The 26,239-nt window shown below is 41.0% G+C and overlaps 1 protein-coding gene across 2 annotated transcripts in view; it reads left to right on the forward strand.

Moving 5' to 3' along the window:
* Window positions 1-26,239, forward strand: part of RPS6KC1 (ribosomal protein S6 kinase C1) — an 81,243-nt gene that overhangs the window by 14,037 nt on the left and 40,967 nt on the right. For both annotated transcript variants that reach the window (XM_088532005.1, XM_088532011.1), the window contains 6 exons: window positions 1,110-1,225; window positions 2,441-2,534; window positions 4,888-4,947; window positions 5,886-6,248; window positions 19,844-19,962; window positions 25,890-25,982. In XM_088532005.1, the coding sequence (XP_088388131.1) occupies window positions 1,110-1,225; window positions 2,441-2,534; window positions 4,888-4,947; window positions 5,886-6,248; window positions 19,844-19,962; window positions 25,890-25,982 (845 nt within the window). The remainder of the gene's footprint in view (window positions 1-1,109; window positions 1,226-2,440; window positions 2,535-4,887; window positions 4,948-5,885; window positions 6,249-19,843; window positions 19,963-25,889; window positions 25,983-26,239) is intronic.

The following is a 26,239-nucleotide window of genomic DNA, read 5'->3' on the forward strand; positions in this document are numbered from 1 at the left end:
AGAGTGTAAATGAATTTTGCTTCTGTATTCAATGTATCTTTTGTCTTCTTCAAAGTTAATGCCACAGAGCTGTCACAGGTGGTTCTTATTTTTGCTATCATGCTGTTAAAGCAATACAGATTCTTAAACTTGTCTTCTCAGCTCTTTTTTTTTCCTCTGTGTAGCCGTTTCAACCCTCTCTTCTATTCTCTTCCAATTATGACTGTTAACCTCTGCCCTTTTCTTTTGGTAAACTTGTAACCATTTCAACAACAAAGCGGTGTTGATATGAAAAGCTAAAAAGTTGTGTGCGATTGTGAAGAATGTGATTTTAAGGTAATAGTCCAAGGGTTCCTTCTCCTGAGGAGCGAATCTCTGAGGTGAACTATGGGATTGTTCTTTAAATACCTTTTTCTAATAGGGATATCTTGAGTGGTGAATAGGAAAAAGAGAAGGATCATATGTTTTGGTAACTGAACTACCTCCTAGCTCCAATTACCTCTTGAATCTAGGAGGAGATGAGTTCCTGCTCCTGTGGGGTTATTTTGGAGGAGAGCTTCAGTAGCAGGGCTTCATCAGGGAGGACCTGTTTCCATTCAGCAACTCCTTTGCAGTCCGTCTACATAGACCGGACCTTGGGGAGGACTATCAATCTGGGTGCTTTTTGCAGCACTTCCTTTACTCTCTGCTCCCATCGTGTGTGGTTCTTGAGAAAACATGAAGAATGCTGAGCTCCCAGCAGGATTTGGGCCATAATCAAGGCTGACACTGACTGGCATATTGTCAAATTGCGCACGTATCACTTACTGTTAGATAACACTGGACACCCGTTAGTGTCTCTTGGCTAATCAAGAGTGTTGCCTCACATATTCTTGCGATGAGAGTGCTAAGGATTCGTGTCGTAGCTGCCAGTTTTCATCATCTGAGTGGTCTGCAGAAGACAGGACTCTAGGGACAATTGAGAATAGGAAGTGCAAAGACTTGCCGTGTTCTCCTGAAGCAGTGGAGTGACTTTCATAGATTCAGGGCATTGTCCCCAGAAGATGGCTTTTGTCTTGGTTTCTGTCATTGGTATTGCAGAATAAATGTGTAGCTATTTCTAAAATTGTCAATCTGTGTGTCTGTTCCAGGGCGATTTGATGAAACTGTGATTGAAGAGAGAAGGCAATGCGCTGAAGATCTGTTGCAGTTTTCTGCTAACATCCCTGCTCTCTATAACAGCAAACAGCTTGAAGAGTTTTTTAAGGTTTGTTAGTATTTGCAGAAGTATGTGCTGCTTATAGCGTGATTAAAGTGCAGTGCTGATTTTGTTTGCTTTATAAAATGTGGAGGGCCTGTGAGCTGATTGGGTGCCATACCTCCACAAACTAAAAAGTGTTATAGGAAGTTCAAGTGCAGGGATTTAGAATTTCTGCTTATTGAATGATGAGGAAAAGGAGTGATGTTAAATACAAATATTCTGTTGGGAAGTAAAAAAAATACGGTAGTTATTTCTGTATTTTATAAGTGTTTATAGCTTATAATCAAAAGCAGGACTATTAGCTGGACTGTTTTCTTCTGGTCTGTTATTATGGATTGGGATCCATAACAGCAAACTTTGCATGTAACTAATAAAACATGTGCTGCTTGAACAGTGACAAGGAACCATTCTGCATAGTATATTTTAGATCAGGAATTTTACTGTTCTGCCTTTGAGGCACTTTTTGTTTGGAAATACTTCTATTATTTTGGGGAAAGACAAACACCCTTCTTTGGTTAACAAAAATATAATATTTAGCCTTCTCATAGAGCCTTTTGTACTTACAAGGTAACGAATAAAATAGAGAGTTTATATATACATATTTTTAAAGAGGAGTTGAGTATACCTACAAGAGCAATTGTGCTTGTGTCAAAACCTAAGCTCTTTTTATTGCCTTGTGTTATTTCACATTTTTTTGGTGGGAAAGGCTTTGTTTTATAACTGTTTGCACCAGCTCAGCTAGTTTTGCTCAGCTCTACTCGCTGGTGGTTTTCCTGTTTTTCAGATTTTCTTTGTACAAATAGCCAGGGGAAGGTAGACACCGAGTATGAACTAATACTGGAGTGCATGCTATGTGTATCTGCATTTATTGACCCAAGAAAGATGGGCTGACTGATGTGAAAGCATGCTGAGCTAGTTCAGGACAGGTTAGGAAGGCCTGTTTGTGACACTACCTTGGGTATGGTGCAGGTTCTGATTTATTTGTATGGGAAACTGGCACCTCAGAGGTCAAGCGGAAATTTTTAGAAAGCATTTAAGTGGTTTCTCATGTATTTGTTTCTGTTTTGAGAGGGGGTGCACTGCAAATGATATGACTTAAAATGTATGTAGTTATGTTAGAAGGATTCAGTCAAGTTTTATTTCACCTCCAGAAATCTGCAAGAAGCTATTCCAGCAGCAGCTAATCATAGAAATGTATTTCCTCTTCCTCTTTCTTTTCAGGGTGGGGAGGTGCATGATGGTTCTGAACTGATCGGTCCTGCTGAGCCTCTGTCCGATTCCCTGACTGACAACCTGTCCGACTGCAGCTCTGAAGGTTTGCTCGTTTTTGTGTAACCTTCTAGCTTTATTTGATTAAAAGGAGTGCTTAAATGGCTAGTGCCATATTGTAGGAGCGCTGGGATCCAGTTTCTCTTTGCTTTGTATTTGACAGAAATGCCAGAACTAGGATTAGAAAAGAGAAGTTGGGCTCTGCAGAGTGCTGTCTGCCTGCCTGCCCTTCTTCTAACAACTTGCTTTCTGGGAGTTTGTCCGGTCTGCCTTAGAAATCCTGGCGCTCTGTCTCTCAAAATGAGCCCCTCTTGGTCCCACTGTGAATTGAACCTTCCAGTTTAAATACACATAATCCTGCCTGCTTTGCACTTTATTTTCCAGTAACATCTAGGGTGTTCATGAAGGAATATACCCACAATCTTTTGTCCTTCTGTGAAGAAACTAAGACAGAGGGTTAATTGCGGAGAATAGTTGTCATGTATAGAGCTTGAAGGAACACTATGTATGTAAAATTTAAAGATTTTACATTTTGGTAAAGCGTCCATTTTACGCTTTGTTGTTATATAAAATTGCTTCTAAAATTTAAGTGTTTGTATTCTTTAGTCACAATGGCCTTGTTTTTAGGAGGAGAAAGCCCTTGCCTTTATGTGAGAGAACCTTTTGTCTCTTCAGCATCCTATAAAGGGGAAAAATAAGCTTTCTCTGAACGGATTAGAGTGATTTGGGGGGATATTCACAACAACTATGTACACAGGATTTCCAGATGCTAAATGGGACTTCTGTGGAGTTCTCATTTCTAAAACCTGTGTTTTTCCACATGTTCAAAACCATATCAGGAGGTAACTAGGGACAGAAGGAAACATCTACGTTAAATCCTCTAGGTGGCAGTAGCAGTACTTGGTTCTAACATCTCTGCCCTCCTTCCCTGAAGTTATCCTACCTATATTTGATTTTTCCAAGTCTGATCATCAGTTCACTATGTTAGTTTTTGTGGGCATTCAAAGGCTTCTATATGGCAAGAGAGCCTGAAGAAACAGTGCCCAAGAAGTATCAATACCATTGCTTACCTCAAGCTGAAATTGGCTTGCAAGGCTTTGTAGCATTTTCTCACTTCCTATTTAATTGTTCTATCTACATGCTCAAGCAGTTCTACTTCCACCCATATAGTCCTTAACTAGCATTTTTGCTTTTCTGAACAAAATCATCCGACTTCTCTAAACCTTAGTTTGTAAGCTGAGTCTTCAGCATCAAAACTCAACGTTTGTGTCCCTAGATTGGGCAGGTATACAACTCATCATTAATACACCTGTTTTTCCCCTAACTTTCTGTTACGAGTTTGCCTTCCTTCTTGCAGGGCTGAATACTACACAGGCACTTATCTTCTCAGTAATTTTTCTTTGCATGGCCTGATATTCCTTCCTTGAAATGATCAGGGGTGTCATCTTCTGTGGATATTCTTCCTTCCTGTCAAATAATCTTTTGTCACTAAATATCACTGTCCCTTTTTCTCATAGAAAGTCTGCAGCTACTCATCTGTTCTTCTTGTCTCCTTTTCCTCTTGCTCACCTTAAAGAAGCTGTTAGCTTTAGAGAAGTGATGTTTCTGTTGTACTTGGTGGGAAGATGCATGCCGCCTTTCTCCTCTTTCATAAACTACAAAACCCATTTACCTCTATAGCTGCAAAATCAAAAATGAAGTTGAATCTTTAAGTCAGCTCCTTGCTATTGCCACATACAATTTGAAGATAAGTCGGGATGCTTTATCTGATAACGTGGATAACCTCTTGACTCAACTGGTAATACAGAAGAAATCCTACAGCAAGTTCTAGCTCAAAATTTCATTTCCCTGTATGCAAACAGCTAAACATCTTGACCTTGTTGCCTACTTGTTTATTCCTTTAGTGGATCCATGTGCCAAGGTGATAAGACAAGCTGCTACTTGATATCCAGGTGGTACTGCCAAATTCATGGCTCATTCCATATGTCTCCTGCAGGATACTACCCTGGAATGACGTTTCTGAGATTGAAAGCTGGCATTCTTTTCTTGGTGTGTAGCTGTTGGTCCTAGCTTTCCAGGTTCTCCAGTTTTAAGTCTCCTTACTTGTAAATATCGTAACAGTGAGAAACAGGTTTTAAAATGTTACTGCTCTTGAATTTGGGTAAGTTGATAGGATGTGTGTTTTGCTTTTATCATCTAAAGCAGGAAGAAATGGCAAATCTAATACCACTGTAGTGGCTTGATACCAAAATTAAGATCTCTGACAGCTAGTCTGAGAGCAGATTAATGTTATGTATTTTTACCTGTAGTCATGTCCTTTTATTTCGATGCTAATTGAACAGCTATTCTGTAATGCTAAAGGATGTCAGAAACATTTTTGTCATTCTTGTTCTTTTCAGTTCGGAAGGATTTAAGTGGACTTGATGATGTGACACTTACCAGCCAATCGGAATGTGGAGGTGAGGTCTAAGTGTTGCTTCCATTACACTTGCAGCATTTAGATTATTATAAAGTCATAATTATGTGTGAACACTCTGTGGATGTTAATCCTTACTGAGCGAAATGTCATAGATGTGAGATGCCTTTTCTGCCACTTACGCAAAAATATCTCTGCTAAGTTGTTATGGTTTTAGGACTGCCAGCTTGCAATAAGTATATGTGCTCTTAGTTTATGGAAAATGCAAAATAAAATGTGTTAGCTCATGTCTTTCGCTGAAACTTGAGATAATTCATTTTACCATGTGTTAGCAATGAAGTAAGCTATACGCAGTAGCTGTGAGTAGCCTTGAGTTATGTGATCACGACGCATGTGAACAGTCGCTGCTGTGTGAATTCTACCTCCTAATTCAATATTTTTGTGATGCTGTGCCTTACGGACCAGTAAGCTGACTGTAAAATAGGATGTTGGGATTCTTGTGATAGTAATTTGACTCCTGCTGTTTCTGTTTTCTGAGAGTACCCACCCAGGGAGGCTCATAATTTCCTGGAACCCATTAGTAAGAGGACTTTGAAGTTTAATATGATAGTTGTTTGTCCTTTCATTTCTGATGTTAGACTGAAGGCTAGGTCAGGGAATTTTGTTACTAACTTCGAAAACAATGCACCTTCAGGGTCTTAAAAACTGGATTTCTAAGACACACTTGCATACAGGGAAATCGCAGAATCCCAGAATGGTTGAGGCTGGAAAGGACCTCTAGGGATCATCTAGTCCAACCCCTCTGCTCCAGCAGGGGCACCTGGAGCACTCAGTGCAAAATCTCAGGAAGCTCAAAAAAGGAAGTTAAAATCTTTATGCTTACAGTTTGAATTGGAGCTGGTGTTGTAATGAAGAGTTTTGGAGGCTGCTATGGTGTAAGAAATCTAAAATAATAGATGTTCTTCTGATTTACACTTCCAGGACTCTCTAGTGACAGTGACCTGATCTCTCTGACGGTTGATGTAGACTCTCTTGCTGAATTAGATGATGGAATGGCATCCAACCAAAATTCCCCCACTAGAGCCTTCGGTGTTGGTGTTCTCTCCGAGTCCCCAGCACAAAGCATGGTGGCATCTGAGCAGGAGTGGAGCAAGACTGAAGGCGAGAGGGAGAGCCATGGCTTGTTTACTGGAAGCTTAAAACTCAAGTCTGGCAAACAAGATTACTTGGAGAAAGCAGGAGAATTGATAAAACTGGCCTTGAAGAAGGAAGAGGAGGAAGATTACGAAACTGCCTTCAGCTTTTACAGAAAGGGGGTTGATCTGCTTCTGGAGGGGGTTCAAGGTATGCATCTTCTTGCTGTGTTTGCCCTATCTCTGTTTATGAGTATTTGGTTATGGCATTTCCTCAGTTAGCATCTGCTTACTGTGTTTCACAGAAATGTGATGGGTAGAAGGGTGTGTGCTCGGCTTTCATGTACTTGATTGCTGCTGTGCATATGTGTGTGTGAGAGAAATATTTCTCTATAAGACTGAATGGTAACTTAAGGGCTCATCCTCTCAGTGCCAGGTATCTCCTCTTAAAATTGCAGCATAACCTCAGACTTATTGGTAAGTAGCAGAACACTGCCATTTTTCTCCCCGCTCTCTCCTTCCCTTTTTATTACCTAGGCATTAATTAATATGTGGCGCTCGCAGCACTGTTGAAACATTATTTAATTTACATGGTTAAGTGAGGATTAATTATCCCCATTTTACGCATGGGGAGAGGCAGGCTCAGGTTAACTTTCCCTTCACAGCAGAATTAGAACTATTTTTGGCTCCCAGATTCTTGCATCTTCCACTGACTTGTTCGTTTTCTAGCTAGAAGACATACATAAACTTACGTCTCCGCACAGCTTTAGGGAGAACAGGATATTAAAAACAAACAAACAAACAAAACCCAAACTCTCTGGTATGTCAATGTATGTCTGCAAAAGCTGCTGTTGATTTACTGGATGCAACTCCATATAAACTCCAAGATTCTTCTTGGTCTCTGTCAGTTGAGGAACTTTTTTTTTTCTCTCTCCTTCTTCCTCTTTCCTCTTCTGACTCTTGGGAATTTAGAGCGATAGCTGCATTTATTTGTATTTTGTCCAAGAAGAACTTAGAAGTATTAAGCACAGGGAAGGTTTGTTCTTTCCTGCAGCGAACTCGCTGTCTGTGTATCCTGTCCTGCACAAACGAAGCAGGTAGGATCAGAACACAGGCTGTGTTTGACTGTATGTAGCACATAGCTCCAGAGCAGCATAACGCCTGAGCTTCGGAGCTAACACATCCAGCCATGTTCCATAGCAGAGCCCTCAGCATGGCAGACACACTGGATGGTTCTAGGGATTAAAGTTACCTGCTGAGCTGGCTTAACAGGGGCTGATGAAGAGTAGTGGATAGAAGTGAGGTGTGAGAGATGAGGTGTGGGCCAAGCAAATGTTCACAGCCTTTGCTTGTACTGTGTCTTCATATTTTGTAAAAGAAAACCCACCCCTTTCTTTGCAAGTCCTCGTGACGTCAGTAGGGTTGCTGGTTGGTGCTTGTAGCTTTTTAAAAGTACCTCATCTTTCCTTGCCCATGCTATCCGTGTGCTTTTCACTCTTGATGTTGAGTCTGTTGGCAGACCTTCTGTCAGCATGTTGGTTTTGAATCTGTGATAGTCCTTATGCTAATACGTTACCTTGCAGCTGTGAAAGGCTACACCTGCATGCATGGTAAGTGACTGGCTCAACTGATGCACTGTGACTCATTAAAGCAGGGTGAGTGGAGCCCTTCAGTTCTTATTGTGAGCCTTTTCTGTAAGGACTCTTGTTTCACTGACTGGCTACTCATCCTGCTGCTTCACCTGCAAAATATCAAGGAGTCTCAGAAATGTGTGACAAATACTCTGCCCTGTTTGTTTCTCTGATGCTGCTTAGATGGTACAGTGGGAGTTTATAACAAATTTATGGTAGTGGTACCTGTAGAGATAGGGCTTCCTCTGTGGATGGAGAGATGTGTAGCTGGCGCCCACAAATTCTGGGTAGTCCATTTCATTTCATCCTTACAACACAAGGGAGGGAATAATTAAACTGAATGTTTTTTCATCTGGCATCTTATCCCTTTGGAAAATACAAACTAGCCTGTGTACAAGTCAGCTCTTTTCTCTTTTCTCTGTTACCCTGTGTGGCTGTGGAAATGGAAAAGAAATGGATGGTCCATCCCCCGCTGGGCACTTCCCCTGGTTTTGGGTAGATCCAGTTCACCTTGTGTCCTGTTATTTCTAGAGCTTCTGCAAGCTGGCAGGGAGATTGTGGTGTCCTCTTCATAGCGAGCAGGCCGATTCAAACGTCTTACTGAACCACAAATGCTTTCTAGTTATTCATGACTTCTACTCCCTATAGACGTTTGTGTCACTTTTTAATCTATGTGTCACTTTTTAAATCATGTTTAATGTGGAAACATAAATATTCAATATACCGTGTAACAAAAAGCCTTAAATGAATCACTGTAATTAAACACACCTAGTTATACATTTCACACAAAAATATGCCTGTTTTAAAGATAAGGATGAGACAATTGTTAAAACATGTTTATGGACTTACTTGTAACTAGTTGACAATTTCAGTCTATTTTGTGTACACATTTTTATGTAAATATATACAATGTACACCATATTTCACTTTCAGATATTACTGTTTTATCTTACTCATATGCAGAATGGAGTAAAAGTGACTTTTACATGTAAAATGACAATACATATTTTTGCCACATGGTGGCACCAAGAAAATAGAAATAGACACTAAAAAAATTGACTCAGAAAATGTAGCCAGGGTACCCAAAAGATTCATTGCCAGTCCTCTATTTGAAACTTCTCTCAGAATTACCTCTGGAATGTAACCAACTTGGAGGGGCTTTGTGCTCATCTCAGATGAGCTTTTTTGCCAGCTGCTCGTTTTTCCTTGCTACAAGGAGATCTTTTTATTCCTTAAGGCTGGCTTATCAAAATGGTGTATGTGTAAATTTATTACTGCAACTCTGTAGACTTGTGTTGTTTAGTTTTAGTTAGTAGCTGACTTCTGAAAAGGCAGCTGGAGTATTCAGAGCTCTGTCATTTTTGATAACTTTCTTAGCTGGTGGCACTTGTGCGGAGGAGGCGACGTGTTGTATTCACTCTCACCAAGGGAGCATCTGTCTTGACTTGGTTTTCATCTCTGTGTACGTGCTCTCAGAAATGTGGTGCTGTTAAATATATACATGTGCAAACTGCCCATGTATTTTCTTCTGTTACCTCTTGTGTTTTAATGCCAAATCTCTTAATGCCCTGTTTACAGTCCTGCCAAAAGGCCTGATAGGCGCTGACGTAAAGGATGTGTGTGGTGAGAGGCCGTTGTGTAACTTGGGCTCTGGACATCTGCTCTGTAAATGTCTTAGACCTAACTGAGCTCTGCGTGTGCACTCCACGTCACACGTTTGGCAATGCGTAGGAGAAGAGCAAATTCTTGACATGGGAGCAGAGCCATTGAGCTACCCATTCTTAGTTTTGTTTGTAACATCTCCCTCATATCCAGTGAGAGGGAGTAAAAACACTTGTTTCCTTTCTCCTCTGACTACCTACCCGTTCTGCTGCTGCTTTTGCATTTGAGTGTGTGCAAGACCGGAGCTTTTGGAAAGCAGGTCTGTAATGGGCTGTGGGATAGTGGATTAGAAAATGGTGAGGCAATTCTTTAACCTCCTGGAATTCAAATATTCCAGCTTTTTTAAACATACTAGAAAATAAATATATTAGCAATTAGGAACTATGGCTCGCAGCTGTAGCTGTTCTTTTGTTTTATTAACATGAGGTCAATGTCTTGCGTAAGGCCCAGTGGTGGAAATACCCTAATTGATAGCAAGCCACCAGCTTCTCGTCTGAAGGCTAACTGTGTTGTATGCAAAGCTAGTGCTTTCCCTCATTTTGCTGTAGAACATAGTTTATGTTGTGGGGAGACAAAAAAAAAAAAAAAAAAAGAAAACAGATTGAGAGGCTGAAATTATGGAAAGAGTAAAGGAAGGAATTCCTACTCCCGCAACCTGTGTTTTCCAGATATCTGTCTTTTGCATTAGGTATCTACAACTTCTAGATAATATGTTGGTGTCTTTGGAAGCAGCCTGCAAACGTTAACTCCATGCTGCTTTATGTTATTTTGGTGTTTATGTAGTAAACAGAGCTGGAACCAAAATTACAGAATTACAGAAAGCCCAGTAAAATGACTTTGCCTTTTAACCCAGAAATGCATATACAATGAAATACCGAGAATGCTTTGGACAACTAGATGATATTTCTGGACATACCAAAAGCAAACCAACTTGTATCTAATTCCCGGGGTTACGATGGAGTATGGTTTGAACCTGTGATGGAGCCAGGGATACAAAAAGGGGCATGCTTGTGAGAGTGCCAAAAAGTCGGTGCTTCATGAAAAGGGGAGGAAGAGCCCTGGCTGTTTCAGGAGTGTTTCTGGCTTTCAGAGTGGAAAGCACCTTTGCTCCTTTGTTGAATGGTGCTTAGGAAGCTTGTATCTGTTGCAACAAAATAGCTATTTTGTATTCCTTTCACTTGTTAAATTAGGTCCTCTGGATAGTGTTTATCGCTGAGAGTAGCAATCTCTTACACAGTTAAACACTATCCTCGGTGAGTCTGTGGCTACCCAACAGTTACCTCATTAAAGCTGTGTTTTTGAGGAAGTGGTAAACCTGGGTTTTTAGAGGTGTCAGGACACATTGGCTGGATGTCACCTAAATCAAAACGAGGAACTCTGTGCTAATATTGTGTGTTCAAGATTGTTTTGGGGACCCTGGGTTTCCATGGGCCCGGGACACACAGGGGTGGTGGTGCATCAAGTCCCTTTTGGACTGGGCTGTCCATGCAGTGCCGTCCCTCTTCAAGTGCCTTGTACAGCTGTGGTGTTGTAGACCCAGTTTTAGTAGCTTAGGTGTTTGGGGAGGACTTGTCTATCGACTAGCAACTGGGTTAAGAAAGGGTGGTTAAAATATTGTATTTTGCTTGTGTGTCATATGGTCATACTGTACTCTCCGTGATGCTAAAACTCGTGTTAGTGTGGGCCATGAACTGCTCGTAACTGATGTGCGTTGACTTCCAAGGCCGCTGTAGAGCAGACTTGTGCCATCCCATGGCATTACCCTGAGTAAATCCATTCCATATGCAGAATTACGGGTGTATACCCCTCATCACCGTGAAGCAGCAAAATATGGCATCTGTTAGTAAAGATGAAGTCTGGTAACATGTAAGTAGAACCACATTCTGGTATGTAAATAAATATTCAAGACAAAGTCTTCTATGGACTTCAAAACTTATGTGTGCAAAGAGGCTGATAAAGGGCTGTTTTTGGGTTATCTTCTGCCCGGCTTAGAGTTTTTAGCATACGCGTACAGGGGACTTGTAGCAATGACTGAAAGCCACTGTGTAACGAATGATGCAGAGATGACTCGGCAGTACTTAATATGTGACTGTTAAGGAATAAATAAGTACGTGACAAGATGCGCTTAAAAAAACCATCTGTTTACCATATCAGGAAAGAACAGCTAGTTTTGCTGGCTTCATTTATGTGACTTTTCCGAGGTATTTGAGCCTGTCTTTATGGGAGCTCCTTGCCAGGTTGCTGCTAAGGAGCTTGTGCAAGGCGCTCTGCGGCCTCCGAGACGTCTGTCCCTGCCCGCGCGGCTGCAGCCCAGAGCATCGAGCGCGTCGTCACCGTTGCTGTGCGGGGCTCCTGCCTCCCAGCAGAAGGACCGGTGGGGCTGCTGCACGTCTTTCAACATATGGTGTGGACAGAGGAGACTGATCTAGTTGACTGCGCAGCTTCTGTCCATAAGTGAGAAAATCGCAGTCCCTGGCTGTAAAATTAAATGAGTCAGGTGGGCTAGGTGAATTAGCTGACAGGGAAAAGTTGCACAAATATTCAACAAGAGCATGATACTGCATGCAGAATTTTTTAAAGCAGTTTTTGCTAATTTGATTTCCCATCTTCCTTTTGTCTTTTCCCACCTGTATCTTAAAATAGCCTCTCTGGCTTCAGAACTGTGTGGAAAGACTAGTGTATAGGTTTGATCTCTACAGGGCCTGCTGCTTGCTCTTCAGTTTTAGAGTTTCAGGTCAGTGACCCTTTTCTTCTTTTTAGTAGTGGAAAGGTAGTATTTCCCACAGTACTCCGTAAAGGTACATAAAAAAGAACGTATGAGTTGTGCTAATATATATATAGATAATACTATAATATGTATATTTTAGCACAACATATACATATATCTTGTGTCTATATGAGATATGAGCTCTACCATGAGACTATCAGGACAGTCTCATGGTTGCTTCCCCCCACCCTGTCGTTCTTTATTTTTGCAATGCTTTATTCTTCAAACAAAATAACTTCTAACTTCAGGGGTAGATGTCTGTGTGCCTGGGCTTCCTCTGCTGTGAAACAAGTTGTGTTTGTGGCTGCTAATTCTCAGTCAGACTAGCTCTCTTAGTTAGGGAGGGAGACTGCAAGGGAGTTTAGCAATGTATTTTCTCTCTCCTGTGCTGGTGGCTTGTGTTTTATTTTTTTTCTCCAGAGAGATATTTAGGTAGGTGGTGTAAAAGTCTTCAGACAAGACCTAGGTTTGCCACAGGATACAGAGTTGCTAATCCCACAGGAATTGACTATTTGTGTGTGTGTAGAGCAACAGGCAATGAAGAAGGCATGGGTATTAAAAAATATAGACCTAATTGTTATAAACACGCTCAGAAGTTAGAAGGAGGATTCATAGGTGCCCACTCACTGTCACACATTTGTTCCTCCACATGTGCGGTTTAATCTTTGAGTTGCCTTTCTTCCTTGCTGGAGTACAGTACTGTCCTGAGTCTTCAAAAAACAGGAAAGAATAGGTGTGAGGAATGTCATGCATCTTAGTCATTTTTGACTCTTCCAAAATGTGTGGGTGGGTGGGTGCTTGAAGTGATCTTCCTCAAGAAAAAAAAAATACCACAAGGATCATAATCTTGGGGTTATTTCTTAATATTTACAGTCTCTTTTTAACAGCGTAATTGGCTCCCACCCCAACGTAAATCATTAATGCATTATACAGCATACTAAAGATGACCAGCTAGCAAGCTTATTTCACCGTTCCAAAGTGCTGCCTGCTGCTGAAAGCTCTTTCCTGGATCCTAAGGTGTCCAACTACCCCAGCATCTGCTGCGTTTCGCTCCTGTAATTGGTTGAAAATAAAAGCTCGCCCACTCTTCTGCCAAAGTTTGTGGGGCTCGTTTCTAAATCAGCGGCTCTTGCCTTTTCTGAAGCGCTGGGGTTACGAAGCTGTGCCCGAAGCGGTCACAGATTTGTGCGGGCTCGAGTCGCATTGTCCCTTGCCGTGTGCCCGAGCTTTTGTTTGGCTACTGTGGACAAAGGAGGCTGCTTCCCATGATGTAAGAAGTGTTTGCCCTAAGAAGAACAGAGGTCCTCTTGAACCAATTAGGCAAAAATAACAGCTGGGCTACCCACTAATAAGGAAGGTGCTGCTAAACCTCTTTTCATTGTGAGAAGAAATAAATCTTTTAAGGCTTACTCCCTTGCATTTTTATAGAGAGCAATTCTTTGAAAAATTCTGCAATCCAGCTGGGTGATATGTGCAGGAAGACTGTGAAGAAGATAAAGAAACTTTTAAAAATAAAAAATGGTATTATAGCTATTAGATTTGGCAATTATAAATGTTTCATTGAAGATTTCAGTATTTAGAGAAAGTTTTACTGTTTAAATTGTTAAGTGCATGGAGTTTGGGGTTGGCACAACAGGCAGTCTCCGGCAAGTTCCTTGTAGCCCGCTCTGCCCGAGGACAGGCCTTCCTGAAGCACGTCTCTTCTGAAGTGTGCTTAGACAAAGGCAGCCCACGTGTATTTTTAGCAAGTCGGAGAAAAGAGCAGGAAGACTGGGAATGAGGAGGTTACAGAGGCTTGGGAGAAGTTGTGCCCACTGGAGTCTTGCCTCCTCTGTGGAAATATCTAGGGCCCAGCGAAGCAGCTGGTTAGGTAGGGGCGGCACTGAGGCGCTCGCGGCAGGGCGGCCCTTCCTGAGGGAGCCCGTATGGCGCCGTGGGGACACGCACGAGGGCAGGAAGGGAGGGCTCCCGCAGCACCCTCACACTGTGATTGACCCAACTGCCATGCTCGGTATCACTGTGTGTCACTGGCAAACGATGGCTGGAGCTGTTTGCTTCTTGCCACCCTGCAAGTCCGGGTGGCTTCATTCGGCCCTGTGTCTGCAGAGAGGTGTCAACCTACTGCTAAGCTCTCAGAAGAGCAAGTTGGGGAGCGCTTCCTCCACACTGATTTCTCTGTGGTGGTTCTCTCACAGATTTTGTTGCTGTTGTCGTGTTTATTGTACGTGGTCACCTTTCGTTAGGTTTTTGCTGTTAACGTTTCAACATAAATCGTTTTCCTACGTGATACAATTATAGCTGACCTGGCAGTTGAATAAGCAGCTGACTGAGCTGTTACTTAACACTTTGATATTGAGTTAGTTAATTTTTGAAAGATATGTGCTCTTCTGAAGAGCCATGACAATGTGGGTAGAAAACTCTTTTTATAATAATATTACTACTTTCCCGGGTAGCACTGTTATTTGCATACAGTAGGAACAGTTTCTTCTCCATGCTTCTCATTTGAACCAGTGGTCCATTGGGAAAGCCAGCAGGCAAGTCAAAGATGAGCTCAGCAGCACTGTAATTTTGGTATTTGTGGCAGGCTTCTATCAGACTCTCAGGATCATTTTCGTGTTGTAAGGAATGCATGACTTTTGTAAATACATTATAGCTGAACCATCCTTAGAAATAAAAAATAAAGATCTAATTTTAAATCATTGGCTGCTCTCTTAATGCCCTGGCTACTGTTACTTTGGTGAGTGGGTGGCCTGATCTGCCTTTCCAAAGCCGATTTTCATTTTAAGTTTTGTGTGTGTGTTTTTTTTTTTTTTTTTTTTCCAAAGAGGCAAAGCCTTTGGAAAATGAGGGAGCAGCCTGCTTGTGTAGATGAAGGCTTATATGTGCAACAAAGTAGCTGCAGAGTTTTTATATTCTGTTTGCAGTAGTAGTAAACAGAGCATCTAAAATAACCACTTGCACATTGCAACAAACACATCATCATTTGCTTAAAAAGAGTTATAATTACAGTTGACGAAGCATGGACACCATAAAAATGCATTAGTTTGGCTTGACACATTAATTACCTGTTTTTGCAGATGTTTTTATATATTGTTGTGTGAACAGTTTACAAAATAATTACAGGAAAGTCATATGGAAAATAAACTAAGTGGGTGGTTTCTCGCCTTAATATTTTCATTCATGTGAATCTGTGTGAGGCACAGCTGCTCCGCAGCAAATGCGGAGAGGGAGAGAGACAGGAATCTTGAGGGGTTTTTATTCTGAGGGCTCTATCATCAGCATTACTACGCTCTTACATCTCGCTTTAGCTGCACAGTTTTTAAACATGTAAAATGACATTGCTGATTTAATCTCAGTGATCAGGAGGGGGAAGACTTTGATCCTGATCAGATGAAACATAAATCTTCTAGTATCTAGGAAAATAAATGAAAAATCAATATTATTTTAAGCAGGATGAGCTTTTATGAGCAGTTGTAAAGATTCATCAAAAGCTTTGACACACTTTAAACATTTCCTGTTTGCTGCTTTTTAAAGAAAAATGCCTTTCAAGTTATAAATTATAATTAGAGAGATACCTCTTTAGCTTATTGTAGGCTGACCATGAAATTGAAATAAGTCAACATGCTCACACAATATTTATTTCTAATAAACGCCATTTGGTTTAAATTTGTTCCTTTTTTTAAAAGTACCTATCTCGAGTGACTTTAAAAGCATTATCCCTTAACATACAAATGCAATAAATAATGCAATATTTATAAGTATATATATGTGTCACAGCTTTAATATCTTTTATTCTGTGTCTTAAAACTGTCTTAAAGGTTTATTTGGTTTTTCGAACTTTTATGACCTGAAACTTAATATAAATACTAAAGGGTTTTTCTTTTTTTTTAGTTTAATAAATTGTTTATCATTACTCATCACCTTGTGTTAATGAGTGAATAGTGAATAGTGTAAATTCCTTTTAACAGATTTCACGGGAAGGAAAAGTAGAAAAAAAAACCCTGAAATTAATATGAAAATAGGGGGAAGAAAGAAAGCTCTAAAGGGACATCCTATCTTGTTTGTGTTAATTACCCTAAAATTACTGAAGCAGTGAAAAAAACGTAGTAAACATCCCCATTAAATCACATAACTAACAGTTAAACACTGTCTATCACAGACTTTTTTGATAGCCTTAGACTTTAACATAGCAGTTTGCTACCAGTTTGCTTGAAGGAACTGATGGCTGAAGAGTTTAATGTTGCTCTGCAGATGACTTGTCGACCCTGAGCAACTACCACTTCGTGTGTCTAGGAATGTGGATTCTCACCTGTGAGTTGAGTTGGCACAATAAAATTTTATGTTGCAGTAAGACCCAGTATAAAGATGAAAGAAACAGTTTTTATTAAAATGTGTTGCACTTCCTTAAAATATGACTGTTTCTATTCTCTTCAGATAAAGCCAAGTTCAAACTGCTGTGTTTTTTTTTTTTTTTTTTTTTTCCCCTGGATGAGAATAATACTGACCTTCCAATCTAGGGACATTTCAGCAGAATCCAGTGAACTGGGGTTGATAAAAGAGATGCTGGAGTTGGCAGAAAGATCTGCTTATCTCTTAGTAATTTCTTTCACTCTTAAGGAGCTGGGACTTGTCTGTAATACTGTAAGCTGAAGATATACTGCATTTTTGACAGTACTTGTTCTTGAAGAAGCTGGACAGTTTGAAGTTTTTGCTGAGAAAGGCTCAAAAGTAAACTGAAAGTAAAAAATCACTTTTCCCCTTTCCTGCAAGCCAGATAATAAGTCTTGTAATAGATGACTTTCAGCAAGGCTGGGAAGAGAGCTTTGGTCTTTTCTGCTTATTCCCAAGTGTGTCTTTCTGTGTCAATCTTGTGTGGTTGGATAGGTTCTAGCCATTACGGGGAAGGGGATTTTATTTTAGGGCTAGACCTAGTGATATGGATGCATGTGATGTGGAAGAGAGCCTCTACCTTCAGCACTCTGTGTTTCATTGGGTGCTCACTCTCCAACTCTAAGCATTGATTAAAGCAGGGGAATTTTCATCCCTTCTTGGGCAGGGAAGGAGGAAGCAGTCTTTCTGAGAGTCTACAAAAGAGTAACTTCAGTGTCCCCTGAATTTTCTAGAAGGACCTAGTACTTAATTTTTCACTCTTGTGCCATAACAAAACTATGTCAGAAAAAGCAACATTGGGCTTCACCTTCCTCCTTCAGGCATACATTTTACTGTCTTAAAAGTGTTTGGGGAAAGTTGAACAGCCAGACAACTTGCTGCTTCTCTTTTAGTAGCACAGTTGCTGTTTCACCAAGTGGGGCGAAGGGAAGGGTCAGAGCCTTATGCCCCTTCTGTGTCCCACCACGTTCCTGAGAGGTGTACGCGTGTGCAGCCTTACTTTGCATGTGGCTGACCACAAGCAGAGCAACATGGACAGAAGGATGGAGCCTTCCAGACAACTCTGTAAACGTAGACAATATGAACAGCCCCAACCCTCTTACTAAGCACAGCTGCCTAGGGGAATATCCCTTGCCCCAAGGTCTCTGGTAACTGGCCCTCACACTTCTGCTCTCTGCAATGTCCAGCGCTCGGATGTTTTGTCCTGCCTTCCAGCTTGGCTTAAGGTCTGGTAGTGTATAATGCACACAGGGAATAGAGAGCATGCTCCATGCAGTAAAGAGGGAGGAATAGATTTTACCAGGAACATGGGACAGATTGTGCTGGTCCTGTGAAGGCCTCAGCCAGACCCATGTGTGGATCAATGTGTGCACAAAATTGGGCTGTTTAATTCCCGTCCCTCTTCCCCCATGCTTGTTCCACCCTGAGCCACCTTAACCTCTCTCTTTCCCCATCTTTGATCGTTCCACTGACCATCTATGATGTCTTTCATGTTCCTACAATAGTGAAAACGTCCTCCAGTAAGTTCTGTGGGGGCCCTCAGTCCCCCACAGAAGTTTCCTCTTTCTTATTAGACTCATTCTGATAACCCACAATAATTTTGTGTTTGTGTTATCAGTTCCAAAGTTTCTGGTTGAATTTCTTCAAGGTTACACACGGTGGTTCCTGCAATGGCCCATCAATCAACGTCTTCTGAGTTCTAGTCTTTTTTACTGCCTCTGTTATCAGCTGTGTGTTAAGGTTTGTGTGTCTCTCTGTTTAATTTATTACCTCTTCTGTTCCTTGCCTTATCTTTTGTGTTGAATAGCTGTTAGATATCCTCAAAGATGTAACTAGCTGTCTGAGCATGGGTGTGTGAGAGGTGCTGGGTTACCCCTGTTGGTTCAGAAACCCATCACAGCCCGGGATAGGGTCTCTGCAAGCCTCTCACGGCGCTTTAACACTGGAAGGGGCTGTTGGTGCCATATAAAATCCGTGCCATGGTTCTGAGTCTTAAGATAGTTGTCTGTCACTAGTGTTCAGCACAGTGTCTGGAACTCCTTATAGTAACAACTGTGGCTCACAGTCTTTTTATCTTTGCCTGGCTGTTGATTGACCGGGTTTTTGTCATCACAAATGGAGAATGAAGGGCTACTTTGACCAAATGCTGCTCACAGTGTGTTTGAACATAGCAGGTTGAGGGAGGTGATCCTGCCCCTCTACTCAGTCCTGATGAGGCCGCATCTGGAGTATTGTGTCCAGTTCTGGGCTCCACAGTACAAGAGGGATGTGGAGCTGCTGGAGAGAGTCCAGCGCAGGGCCACAAGGATGATCAGGGGCCTGGAACATCTGCCCTATGAGGAGAGGCTGAGGGAGCTGGGCCTGTTCAGCCTGGAGAAGAGAAGGCTGAGAGGGGATCTAATCAGTGTCTATAAGTACCTCAAGGGAGGCAGTGAGGAGGATGGTGCTGGCCTCTTTTCACTGGTGGCCACCCACAGAACTAGAGGAAATGGCCACAAACGGAAGCACCAAAAGTTCCACAGGAACTTAAGGAAAAACTTCTTAACAGTGAGGGTGACAGAGCACTGGAACAGGCTGCCCAGAGAGGTTGTGGAGTCTCCTTCTCTGGAGATCTTCAAAACCCGCTTGGATGCAGTCCTGTGCCACGTGCTCTAGGTGACCCTGCGTGTGCAGGGGGTTGGACTAGATGACCTCTAGAGGTCCCTTCCAACCTTAAGCATTCTATGATTCTGTGATTTAGAATAAACATAGAATTTGTACCATGCTATGGTATTTTCATCTCTTATAAACATTTGGATAAATTTAGCATAACATGGAGGATGTTCAGCCATCTGGGAAGTGAAGTTGTTGGTGTGAGCACTTTTTGTCTTCATATGTCACCCTGAGCCAGGCAGGAAAGGAGCAGTCAGCATGAGAAAGCTCTGAGGGAGAGGTCTTAGTCTCTCAAATGGTGCCTTCTGTCTATTCATAGTATTTCTGACAATTTCTTCGTTGTTTCCAAGTTCCTCACTGTGTCTTCCGTAATTCTTTTTATTTTTGGATGCAAAGTCTGCATCAGTAGTTTGTTTCGGTTCTTGCTTTTGTTATCACAGGAATGTATACCAGATGATGGAAAATGAGGTAAGTGTTTGCTTTAGTCTATAACAGGATCAAAATTTTATTTTTCATATATCTTTCATATATTTTACATACTTCACAGGTCTATGACTTTATAAGATGCATATTTTTAGGCTTGGTCATGATAAATATGAACAATCCGAAGTATGTCAAAAAGGTAAAATGAAAGTAGTCACATGCTTTGGTTACTTAGTATCTTTGTCTCTATAGAAAAAAATAATGTTTTCTTTCTCTATTGAGGTGAATCGAGTCCAACTCGTCGAGAAGCAGTGAAAAGGAAGACTGCAGAGTACCTTATGCGTGCTGAAAAAATTTCCAGTCTCTACCATAAACCCTCTGAAGATACATCTATTTCTATGGTAGGTTGTGTTTTTTGTGTTTTTTCCTGAACCAGAATTTGATATAATTCGATTATCTTTTAGCAGAGTGTATTCATGCTTAGTATTTTAAAAAATCTCTAATAGGAGGCCTGAACAGTATTTTGATACTACACTTCCCTTAAGTTGGTAGGTAGTTTTCTTTCACAGCATTTCATAGTATTAGAAAGAGTACTTGATTAATCCAGGCCTGGGTTTTTAGCCTTCTCCCCTGCATTGGATGATATAGGCCTTTTTTAGTAATGCTAAAGAATTGAAAGGTAAAACAAACAAACAAAAAAACCCCAGAACATAAAGTTTCTTTTTGTTCCCATGGAGGGTATTGCTTGGTTCTGCAGGGAACGGGAAGGTTGTTGGTTTCTTTAGCCTAGTGGATAATGGTTTTACCAGAACTGAATCAAATTCATTTGAGGAGGGTGGGAGAGGAAGAATGTCTCACTAAATAAATGCTTAATTGAGCAAAGGTCTTCCTGATCCCTTCAAAACCTAGCTTGTTTACATTTGAGTCAGCAGCAGCTGCTTGATTTTTGAGGAGTTTCAGAAGCGATCCCCACCTCCTTAAGGAGCAACATCCTTATCTTTACTTGTACAAAAGACAAACAAAGCTTGTTCCAAGGCACCTTCAATAAATTTCTACTTTGCCCTTCCTCGTCCAGTTCCTTTGGGACTTACCTGTTCTTTGGATTTTACTGCAGCTTGCTAAACAGTATGTGATTGTCAATGACTGCCCTCTCTTGTAATAAATATCAAAGTTCTAACTTCCTCTCTGTTTGCGTTTGTACCGGCTAAGGACAGAAAGGACAGAAGATTGTTGCTTTTTATTTTGCACAGGTCTGAGAGTGCTTTAAGGAAATCACTGCTGCTGAAATGTGAAGCCTTATGAAATCCAGCTGTCTAATAAGTAAATTAAAATAGCAAAATCACTGATTTTAAAAGGTTTTTCTATGATGAGAGCACACTTTTTAGGATGTTCCAGATGAGATATATTCTATGGGACTTGGAGTCTTGCTGTTGCTATGAATTGTACTTTGAACAATACAGTACTTTGGACTGATAGGAACTCCTGGTAGATAGCCTTTCTTTGGGTCAAACGCTCCTGAAAATGAGGAAGAATCTATGCTGAATACCCTTGTATGTTTGGGAGCCAAAGAACAAGAGAAAAAAATACCAAAAAGCCATGAGCAACCTATTTTTGCTTTCTTATAAGTTAAAAATTGTGGTTGGGAACGAGTAAGAAATAGGTTGTATTTCTGTATGTGAACTTGGGAAGTATTTCTTCTCTAAGGCTGTACTGAATATGGCAAGTGCCGCCTTTGCAGATTGAAAGGGAAGCAGGTTAATTGCAATGAGACACCCTCCACCCTTCAAAAAGGTGAGAATAGAAGACCATTCTCCTGTATAGAAACCCAAAATTGACAAGCTAGGGCAGATCTTAACCTTACGCAAGTAAAATATTGGCTTAATCTCTCTTTTACAAAGAAAAAAAAAAAAGTGATATTTCCGCTCAGTGACTTTGTTTTTACCAGGTTTATGCCTTTTTTTTTTCCTGTTCTTTGTGACATAGAAACTTGACTTTATCTTAGAGTTTTGGAATGTGCTGGTATTGGGATAGATGGCTCTCATGGATCATAATGGCAGTGGAGAGGACCCACTTGTCTCTGAGCTGATACCTGAAAATGAATAGGAAGAGGGACCTGCATATCAAACTTATTGCAAGCATAGTGACAGGAATCACTGCCGAGAATTGACCTAAATTGTTGTACTTTAATGACTGTTTATCCTTTTTGTTCCTGAAGATAATTTACCTTGAAGTTTGTGAGAATTATGCCAGCCTATGCAGACAAAGCTAAGAGTGCTGAAATGACCTGCATCTACACAAAGTGATTTTGGGAGAATATTCACTAGTGGAATCATACAGATATTTTGTGTGTGATCCTCCCAAAGAAATAAGTCTGGAGGGTTAAAGGTTAGTGTGTGTGCATCTTTGCACCTTCACTTTGCATTGGGGATGGGGCAGTTTCTAGCTGCCATTTACATGCCATTGGTCATGTTGAGGCAAGACCGTTCTGTTGCCCCTAGCATCTCCTCCTATGGTAGCTCCTGTTGAATTATACCATTTTTTGTTCAAATGTGAGTGCTTGGCCAGGGTACGTATGTGCATGTGCGTTTAAGTAACTGTAAAATGCCACTTGGATCAGTGCATTTTCTTTCTTTCTGGTCAGCCACATTGGAGAAAATCCACCTCGGATAGAGGTAAGCTCACAAGTGCAGATTCAACTGCTGTCCTGCACCCCTCGGCCTCGCAGGGCTCCCAAAAGCTCTGTGTGCCAGCCCTGTGCTGAGCCAGATGAAGCAGCCTCAGAAATCTGTGCCTGGTAAACATACCCGAAGCCACCTGCTTGTCACTTGAAGACCAGGCGACAGGAAAGCAAAGCGGGTTATCTCAGAGCCTGTGGCCAGACATGCCAGGCCCTGGCGGCTTGGAAGACCAGAGAAGGGCTTACGATCTCCCTAGAGGCGTAGGCCTGCCCTTTCAGAACTGAGAGGCAGAAATCATCTTTGATGCCATGGAAACCAAACAAAGAACAGTGATAGTTCCTTACTTTTCTTGCCTTCAGCAAAAAGCTAACAGCATGGCCCTCAAGCCTAGCATCCTTAGCAACCGCCTTTCTGCCAGCAAGCCTGCGCGGTGGAGAGAGAAGCACTAGAGCATGTGTTTGGAAAACTCCTGGCACGGTTAAAAAAAGGTTGTGGACAGAGGGCTTAAGGATGAGGGAGGTTTTCTTAGGGCTGAGAAGCAGCACAGGGAACTGACGCAGCCGTGCCTGACCGTGAACTGGGAACTCACTTGACAGGGTCTCGTAAACAGTGAGAAAAGCTTTGCCGTGACCTGTAGGAGAAGGGGATGTGGGGGCGTCTGGAGATGGTACACAGAGATGCGCTCCTTTTGGAAAAACAAGCTGCTGCAAACGCTGCCCTCCTCCTCCTCCTCCTCCTCCTGTGGCATGGCAGCCTCGAGGGCCTTCTTTAATGCAAACCCTTGAGAACACTGCGTCGCGGCGCTGGCAAGCCATTTTGCAGCTGCTCGAGCTGTATTTTCTCCCGTAACTCTTCATGAAGAGCAGCCTCTCAAACCTGAGTGGGAACTTGCTGCTGCAGCCTTGAATTGCATGGGATGGACCGTCGGAAGGCTGCAGTCTTGCATATCTGCCAGCTGCAGAGCCCTGCACACATACGGGCTATAGCTGCTTTCTTAACTTTCTTAACATTTTTATAATACACTTATTCACTCTTTCAAACTATTTCTGGTTGTAATTATGCCTAATTTTTTATATTCAAAATCGCCTCATTTTGCACCTTTATAAAAGCTGTTGTCTTTCAAAATGACAATTATTTTCAATATTCAAAGCTGGTTAGTAATGCAAGTCTGCTTCCAAGCAGCAAAAGCACAGTCTTAACCCCTTGCAGTTTTCATGAAATGTGTTTCCTAAAATTCTCATTAAGTGTGCATTACAATTACATAAACCTTAAAGAAAATGTACTGCTATTTGTCCTATGAGACGTGAATTCAATGCAAAATAGAAATTCTGTCTCAAGGATTCCCAGACCACATGCTGCATCCCTACCTGACTCTGATTCCAGATTCCCAGCTGTGTCCCAGCTTCAGGTTAGGGACAGGGGTGCTCTTGCCTTAGATGAGGCTAATGTGATAAACTTGCCTGACTGTAACCATGAAACCAAAATACTGTAGAGAATGTAGAATAATCCAAGACTGGTAAAAACAGAGATGCTGTGGGGGTTGTGGAGATGTGGATATGATAATTGCTTTTGGTAAGAAGTGACTATGTAGAATAGTACATGAAAAAGCAGTCTGTACACAGTATTGCTGACTGTGCCGTCACTGCTAATATTTTAGAGAAGGGCTCAAATATAGGTAGTTTTATTTCAAGCTTTTCAGACATGGGAGAAAAATTCCGACTCTTTAGCATTATTAGACAACTTGTGTATGGATTTATTAAATTAGCTCTTGGTTGAAATGTTACGAATAAGAGAAGATCTTAACGATATAGATGTTATAATGGTTATAAAAATAATAGCATGCAGATAGAAGTGGAAATCTTTTATAGTGGTTTAGAGGATTTGGAAAAAATCTTTTGTTAAATATATACCTTTGAATACTTTTGAAGTCTTGTCATGAGTAAACTGTGCATGACTCTCTGTTTCAAAGCAAATACTTTGTTATTGCAGATAAATCACGCGCAGTTAAAACAAAATACAGCCCAACAAAAGAACCTCCCTTTGACCCTCTGATACTTTGATAGAATGTGGAACCTAAATTAGATCTGGAGTAATAGCTTCATGAATATATATATATATATATTTTTCCCCTTCATATGGATATCTTTTCTTTTAACGGATGTCTGTGTTCCTGTTCTGCATCATTTAGTAACAAAACCCAGATGATAAGGTATAAGACCTGGACAGATAAATGAAGATAAATAATAAACTCTTTGAAAAACAGTGTCCAGTAGGTGAAAACAAAAGAAAAGCACCCTTTTCTCCATGCTTCTTGAACATGTGTTTTTGACCTTTTTGTTGAACTTTGCTGACAAAGCTAAAGTAAAAATTGATTTTAGGAAAGAATTTGAGGGAAGAGAAGATGGTGGAATGGCAAGATAGAATGGGATCAGGGGTGGGGAGTATTCAGGAAGGTGTTGTGAGCATTGAGGAGAGCACAGTAAAAATGTTGGAGGGGAAAGGTGAACCAATGGAGTATTCAGTTTGGGATGCTTATTTTTTCCTGAGAATTTCTGATTGTAAGGTAATTTATTATTTTTTTTTTTCCTGATGCATTCCAAACATAACTGCTAGCAGTGAGTTTCTTTCGTGTGATATTTGCCAATTGTTGCCTCAGGATGCTGAAAAATCAGTTAACCAGTTTTTGCCTTTCAGAAACCTAAGAATCAAGGAGTTTCACCTTCTTTTTTTAACATTGTGCAAGAGAAGTGGGCTTGGTGTGGCCGGTTTACGTTTAAAAAGAGTTTGGCATTCGACGCCTTTGCAAATGAAGTTATCGTATTTGTGAGGAAGAGATTCAGGTCTGTGTTTTTGGTAGAAGCTGCCTGCTGAAATTTTGGAGAAGGATCTAAAGAATTCTCTCGGTTTGCCACTGGAAATTTCTGAAGACATTTGTTAAAGTGCCAGAGTTGTGTGTGATGCATAAGAGGCACACGTTTGTCTCAGAAGTCATGCAGGTGAAATATCGTTCACTCCCCTGACATGCAAGCTCTGAGTTTATCCTGAAAAATTAGAAAACACAACATAGATAAAAATTAATGCCTATTCACTACTGGAATAGTCTTCATGGCTTAATTTCTAGAATAATAATGCACTGCTGTCTTTTTCTAAGGCAGTTTTGAGATTCATTTATGTTGCACACCTTTTTATTAGAAAGATTTTCCTAGAGCTCACTAGAGAACAAGGTAGCCTTGTTTATAATTCTGTATTTTATGTTCTTCTAACTTAAAAAGGTTCTAATTTGTTCTTTTTTCCCTCTTCAGTGATCTCTGAATTATCTTGTATCCAGAATACCTATAAGGCTTTCATTGATTATTGGGATGGGGTGAGAATTCAGCAATTGATTGCCAAGTTTCATTAACCATAGCAAGTGTATAAACTAATTATTTTTTCTTTTTTAAGTTTTTCTTTTCAGTGTTATCTTGATTTTATTTACTTGCAAGTTGCTTTTTTTTTTCTCCACTAAGGACAAACAGAAACTTCTCCTTTCATCTTCACTCTCTCTGATTTATGATAAATTTAGTTTCCTTCGGCCTGGCATTTGCTTCAGCAGGCAGTCTTCCTTCAAGTACCACCCTGATTGATGTATAATCTTTGATATCTTCCATTAGCCTCCAGGATCACTAAGTTCAAGGCCCTCTTGGAACCTAAGGAGCCCTGCCGAGGAACTGAAGGCCTTCAGAGTCCTTGGGGTGATTGACAAGGTAATTCTTCAGTATCTCTTCAAGAGTTCAGTCATAAATCGACTGCATGCTGACATTTTGTCTTTGAAGCTGTGGATCTTAAGGATATGAAACAAAAGGGGAAAATGACTCAAATGCATCTGCACTTTAAAATAACAAAAGTAGAAGAAAAAAGGCTTTTATCTAAGCAATTCATGTAAGGTCATGCAAAATATATTTGAGCTAAAGGATAAGGTACATGTTTGGTGGCATTCAATATGAGGAGGCCTGTTTTTTGA

The sequence above is a fragment of the Tinamus guttatus genome, unplaced genomic scaffold (genome assembly GCF_059628265.1).
Source record: "Tinamus guttatus ecotype Peru unplaced genomic scaffold, ASM5962826v1 Tinamus_guttatus_pri_ptg000033l, whole genome shotgun sequence".
NCBI lineage: Eukaryota > Metazoa > Chordata > Aves > Tinamiformes > Tinamidae > Tinamus > Tinamus guttatus.